The 6,830-nt window shown below is 43.1% G+C and overlaps 1 protein-coding gene across 1 annotated transcript in view; it reads right to left on the bottom strand.

Annotated features, from left to right (window-relative positions):
* LOC110308450 (putative serine protease 47) overlaps positions 1-6,830 on the bottom strand; it is an 8,172-nt gene extending 1,342 nt beyond the window's left edge. Inside the window, exons 1-4 of the mRNA XM_021180918.1 lie at positions 6,609-6,830; positions 5,716-5,878; positions 3,275-3,552; positions 392-555 (exon numbers count right to left, since the gene is read on the bottom strand). Of these exons, the coding sequence (XP_021036577.1) occupies positions 392-555; positions 3,275-3,552; positions 5,716-5,878; positions 6,609-6,798 (795 nt within the window). The 5' untranslated portion in view covers positions 6,799-6,830. The remainder of the gene's footprint in view (positions 1-391; positions 556-3,274; positions 3,553-5,715; positions 5,879-6,608) is intronic.

Below are 6,830 nucleotides of genomic sequence, written 5' to 3' on the forward strand. Positions count from 1 at the left end.
AATGAGAAACTTACGATTTCATAGCAGATAACAACATACAACTATGCACAGACAAAATACTTACAAAATACTTAGTAGAAAGAAAGGGAGATGGGTACCAGGAACATGCTTAGTCAGTACTAGAAACTTTACCAAACCATTTACTTACAAATTACATATATATATATATATATATATATATATGCCTCAATAAAAGGTATAGAATATTGATGTTAGGATCTTCTAAAGGGACAAGTACCCTCAAGGAGACTATTGAGGCATGAACCCAAGAAAAACAAATAGAGATAATGAAACAGGAAGGGTCTCCACAGAGGCTAGAGGTCAATAGAGCCACCCTTGGAGGAACTGAGATAAAACAGACATGGGGAGAACACACTACTGCCTTACTCACCTTACAGATGGACTTTCCTGTGGAGAGCCCCCCTGCACACAGCATTTCCTCATATACAGAGTTCCTGCTTTGGCCTGGTGTTTGCCCGTACAAGGCATTACAGAACTCATTGTCAATGATGCCCACCTCACCCTCCTGGAGTGAGAATGGTGGTAACAGTTTTGCTGTGAAAATAAGGAGGAGGTCAGTGATGGACACTGTGGTTTAGTTGGGAAAGTCCAGGCTACTCTGACTCTGTTCACCAGAGGACAGCTGAGCATTAGAATGTGTCCATCTTCTATCTAGTCCCCATGAACTTCTCTCCTTTTTCTCAGAAACTCCCACTTACCACCTTCACCTCTCTCATGGCAACAGATCACATTACTAATGTAGAAAAAGGCAAAATCCACTAACACACAATGTGTCCAATATTTTTCATCAACCTTTCACTGACAGTTTCACTTTCATGAACAGTACTATCCATTCTCTATGATCCATCTCTAACCTTTATTCTATGTCTTCATCCACCCATTAACCCACACACCTACTCATTTTTCATTCCCTTCATCAGTCTAGCCATTTACCACATGTATCCTTCCATCCATCCATTCTTTCATTAGTATCTCCATTCATCCTTCCTCTTCGTACCTACTAACATTTCTATCCACAACACCCAGGCACCCATCTTCCTTCCTCCCTCCCTTCCTTCCTTCCTTCCTTCCTTCCTTCCTTCCTTCCTTCCTTCCTTCCTTCCTTCCTCTCCCCCACTCACTAGACTCCATCTCACTCACCCATTCACTGACTATATCACCAGTCTACTTATCACTTATCTTTATGATAGGTAAAATGATACAAAGGAACATTTTTAGTAGGGAAAATCAGAGAAAATAAATTTGCCCATTAGCGTTAAAGAAATAATACAGGGAAAGGTGATCATACAGATTATTTAGCTCACAAAATTAAGTAAATTTTAAATAGGAGACTATGAAAAAAAGTAATAGATTGTGCCAAGACTAGAGGGGAGAGAAAATGATATAGAAAAGTATAGCAAGGGTCCTGCATGTAAATGACTTCAACATATTCAAGGAGTAGCAAGGAAGCTGGGTTTGGGTGTATGAGGGGAGTAACGGGGGAAGCAGAGATGGATCTGGGTGCTCTCCTCACATAAGGCCTTACACCATGACAGACTTTTAGTTTTGATTAAGAGCTCAAATGAGAAGGTAGGGGAGGGTCCTGAAAAGAGAAATGGTACGGCTATGTTTTAATATGATGATGATAGCTAACATGGAAACTCATATAGAAGCACACAAGAATAGAAGTAGGAGACCATTTTAGAGACTACAGTAAAAAATAAATTAGAATTACATATGCCAGGGTAAAGAGCAGCAGCACAGTGAAGTACCCACCAGGTACTAGACTGGTATTGTAAAACAAATGTGGGCTCTGCCTTCAGGATGTGTGTGTGTGCATGTGTGTGTGTGTGTGTGTGTGTGTGTGTGTGTGTGTGTGTGTGTGTGTGTGAAAGTGGAGAGAGAGAGAGAGATAGAGATAGATAGATAGATAGATAGATAGATAGATAGATAGATAGATAGATGAATTTCTTGGACAAGGACAAGGATGCTAAAACTAAGCAAAGCTCCTTAGGAAGACATGTATTTTCCCCCCTGAACACCCAAAGTCTGTTTGAGGAGAAATATGCCAAACTATGAACCTATAAAGATTTAAAAATCTACATTATTTTTTCATTTACATTATTCCATAAGTAAATTTCTCATCATTGTCCTTTAATAACTACTTCTCGGTGTGACTCTACATAGTCTCCACTTTCATTATAAAATAATAAAAACAGGTGTTTTTAGTGTTTCACTGGTAGAGCCTTTTTAAAGAATGTATAAAATACTGGGACAAATCCCCAATACCAGAAACAAACAAGCAAACAAAACAAAACAAAACAAAATTCCCCATTATGTAATTCACCTGGCAAGACTGTAAAGCTGGATGAGAACCAGCTAAGGTTAAGTGAGATGAAACACTCTGGAGCTACAATAGTTCTCAAGCATGCATTTTCAGTGTTCCCACACCACATGTGACTTTCCACTTTACCCAAGTACTTACCAAGATACATGGTAATGTCATGTATTATACTTTGGATAGAGTGTTGAGACCAATGTATTTTAGGCTTTGCCCTCAGCCTGTGACATTATTGGTCATAAAGTATTCTATTGGCAACAGGTAGACCATAGTGGAAGCAAGTTAGGCATTGGGCATGCTTATCTGTTAACAAGGTATGAGTGAATTGGCCTCTCCTCTTCCTCTTTTTGTTTCCTGACCACCATATGGTATGCATCATTGTTCTAACATACATTTCCTCGACACAATGTGCTGCATCACCACTGGCAAACCAACATGGCCAAATGATCATACATTTGAAGCTCCGAAACTATGAGCTAAAATAAACCTTTCTTTTAAAACAGATTACCTCGGGTATTTTGTTAGTGCTGGAAACCTGACTAACATGGATTGGGTTGGCTGCCACACATGACCTTTGAATTTAATCAAGTTTCCTCAGATCCATGACTGAGTAAAATCTTGGAATAAAAAGATCATTACTATTCAAGGGGCCCAGATTCTAGATGGCAAATGTCAACAGTTTCCCAACCTTTAGAACCTGAGCTTCAGGGGGGTTTGTGGCTGTGGACTCTCACACTTTCAGAGCTAGAAGGACCTTATAATGGTCTTTTCATGTCAGGCCATAGAGGTGAGGTACAGAAGGCAATATTCAGTGACTTCAAAAACCAGCCTGGATCTCTTGCCAGCTGAGTCACTCTTTCCTTCCTCCTCATCTACCTTTTGTCTTCTTCCTCTCCCTACCCTCACTCCCTCTCCAACTTCCCTTTCCCTTACTGTCTTCAGAAAGCATTCCCCAACCAGTTATCCAACAGGATGTGTGGTTGGAGAGCTGTGTGTCTTTGGATGGGAGACAGGCAGGTACAACATAGGATGTGAAGTTTATGGGCAGACGCAGCTGCAGCATTGCAATGTCACTTCCAAAAGAATGAAACTTCTCAAAGTCTGGATGACTGACGATATGGTTCACAGAAATCTTCTGAGTGTGCTTCGTTTCCTGGTACAGCTGATTATTCCCCAACAGAACCTCATAGTCCTCTGGGGCCTGGGATTTGCTGGAAGATAAAGAATTTCATCATTACCATAATCCTTGAGTGGGTGGATACCCCTGTCTTCCTGCATCCTCATGTATCACTGGTCATTCTGCCCTGATTCCATTCAGCTCGGTCTCCGCATTTCTGACAGTCAAGTGATATGGTAGTTACAATGAGGATGGCCCCCATAGGCTCATATATTTGAATGTTCCTTATTTGGTGGAACTGTTTGGGAAGGATTAGGAGGTGTGGCCTTGATGGAGGAAGTGTGTCTCAGAAGTGGTGGTAAGCTTTGAGGTTTCAAAAGCCTAAGCCATTCCCACTTACCTCTCTCTCTCTCTCTCTCTCTCTCTCTCTCTCTCTCTCTCTCTCTCTCTCTCTCCTTCTCTCTCTCTCTCCCTCTCCCTTCTTTGTGTCTGTGGATGAGGATGTAAGCTATCAGCTACTGCTTCAGCTGCCATGCTCCCTGTTTTAATTGTCATAGACTCTAGCCCTCTGATACTGTAAATATTTTATTTTATGCTTCCTTGGTTATAGTATTTCATCATGGCAATAGGAAAGTAACAAAGATAGGGGCCTTCTTTCTGCAGGCTGATGGATATTCCCCTCAAACCTCATGACAAAATATTCTCCCATTACATCTTAGAATTGAAGGAACAAAGAATTCCAGCACTGGAAGGGTCCTTGATAGGGCCATCAAATTACACCTTTCTTTTTTAACTTAAGAAAAACTACGACGAATCTTAGTTTTATAATTTAAATTTTAAATGTCTCCTAGGTCAATAACTAAAGGCATACTCATCAGCCTGCGGTACTACCCAGAAAGGGTGGAACATTTAGGAAGTGAGACTTAATGAAAGAAGCTATGTCATTAGAGTGTCCTTGCAAGCCTATTTCTTTTCATTATCTTTATTTCCTAGCTACCATGAGGTCAGCAGGCCCTATCCACCATCTGTTCTTGATATAATGAACTGTGTTACCATAGCTTCAAAAGAAACAGGCTAACTTTGGACTGAAACCATAAACCAAAAGAATCCTCCTTCCTTTTGTTCATTTTCTAAGTTATTTGGTCATGGAGACAGAAATCTAGCATCTTTTCCTGACCCCTTTGCAATGGACTGCTTCTCCACTTGGTAATAAGCATTCATTTGGATTTGGTAAATGCACACGAGAGCATACAAGGGAAGCTCCCCTTGTTGGTGACTAGGACTGTGTAAACAGCCTATGTTTGCAGCTTTGTTTCCACAGCTCCCACACCAGGAGACCCTTCACTTACTCCACATTCTCAGTCCCTCCTTTTGGTAGCCTTTGCAACTCCTTTGCTCTCCTCCCTTTCTGCAGCATCTTTATAGACCTATGTTCTTTGGGGTTGCCTTCTTCACACACTGTGGCATGACTTACCTGCATCATACTAATTGAAGCATGTTCCTTCTAAAGAAAAAGAAATCTTGACCTGGGATCTATTACATTTTGTTACCTAAAGGGTCTCAGGTGAAATCAGCACAGAATAGGTGCCAACAGGATTAAACTAGAATCTCAAAATCAATACGCAAAATTTCAGTGCCCTGACTTAGATTGTACAGTACCCATTCTCTCTGGGTCCCTCCATATCTTATTAGAAGCTAGACCCTCAGTCAGGTTCCAGAGACTCTTGACTGCCCATATCATTTGTTCAGGTCTAGGGGCCTGCATTTCCCTTCCATACAGCTTGATAATAGCATAAGAATGACCACAGTTTTTCTCAGGACTGAATTTTACAAAATTGGTAAGAAATCACCTGGCTGCTACTCATATGTGGTCTTTGCCTAGAACCTGGCTCACAGGAGAGTAAGGGACTGGAAATAAGCTGAGGTCTACCAGTAGAGATCAAAGCATGGCCAATCCTCTTGGAAAACGTCTGTGTTAGTGGCCACAGAAAGGGAATATAAGGATTTCTACAGGAACTGAGAATGAAAGATAATGAAGACCTGGGCAGATGAAGGAAATTCTGATTGCATATGGGTAATAATACAGGTGGAGTGGTTTGTGGGTCAAGGAAGGATCAATGTGTCTTTGGTAGAAGTAAACTACCCCAGAGAAAAGCCCAGAGGAGAATGGCATATTATCTCTAACCCTCCTCCTCACAGCCTACATCTTTCTTAACACTCAATCCCTCTCTGGGGGCTCCTGATAAAGCAAACTCACTTTCGAAAACAGTGGGCTGTAGAAGCCAGCCAGTGGGTGTCAATGAGGACAGCTCCACAGAGATGCACTCCCCGGTACAGCAGGCTGGCCTGCCATGGCCACTGGCCAGCCAATGTGTCCTGGCCACCGAATACTTTCCCAACCATCTTCGGCTTCCCACACACTGTGGAGACAATCCCATGCAGTCTGTTAGAGACACAATCCCTGAGGGGCAGAATAATACCACAAGGAGGTTGTTCGTCCACTTAGCATGGCAAAAGACAAGTGACGTGTGTAAGTGACTTCAGGCGACTCTGGTCTCTGCTTTCACTGACATGAAAAGTTCAGCTAATGGTCCTGTGGAAGCAAGAGCCCAGGAGTCCGGGAAGATGAGAGAGGGTAAATAAAAGGGTGATCACAAGAGCCCATCTTTAAGCAGTCCTGGCAAGGGCAGATGGATAGCGGGAGGCCCTGGGACTTCATTCCCTCAACAACAGAGCTCTGCACTTATTTTCAGATCAAAGAACTGGAAATCTTATGGGTTACTGGTGTTAGATGCTCAATGTCATGGCTTAATTTCCCAGATCTTGGCAGGCTGTATTCAACTGTTCCCAGGAATTGGCAGTCTAGGCTTCGGGGAGCTTTGTTCTCTTTGTCCTTACTCTTAGGAATCCCATGTTCTCTACCAGCACCACCGTGACAGCCCTGGACGCCGTTTTGGTCCCATGGGCACCACACCAGGCTCTAGGATGTAAAGTCAGTCCCTAAGTGGGAACCTAAAGTCCCTTGATTGATATTTTCTTTGGGACCGCCTGGTTCTGAGGGGAAGGCAAAAAGTGAACCACTTCCGGTGCCTTACCTGGACTTTATGGCCTCCACCCGTTCATTGCCCGCCCACTGCCTTTCAAACAGACCTGGTCTGTTCACAGGATACTGGTTCCTGCTGGCCGACGGTTCCCAGCCTTGCTGTGGCAGTGGTCTTCCCGGTGCTATCCCAGAAACCTTTGAAGCGTTGGGGATGCTAGGCTTTATGGGCAGCAGTAACAGCAGGGGCCAGAATAGGGGGCCGGGCCCACAGGGCATCCTTGCCGCCCTTGTGCCCATCCCAGATGCTAGGGCCTGTGGGGAAGTTGGTC

Source organism: Mus caroli, chromosome 13 (assembly GCF_900094665.2).
Source record: "Mus caroli chromosome 13, CAROLI_EIJ_v1.1, whole genome shotgun sequence".
Taxonomy (NCBI): Eukaryota; Metazoa; Chordata; class Mammalia; order Rodentia; family Muridae; genus Mus; species Mus caroli.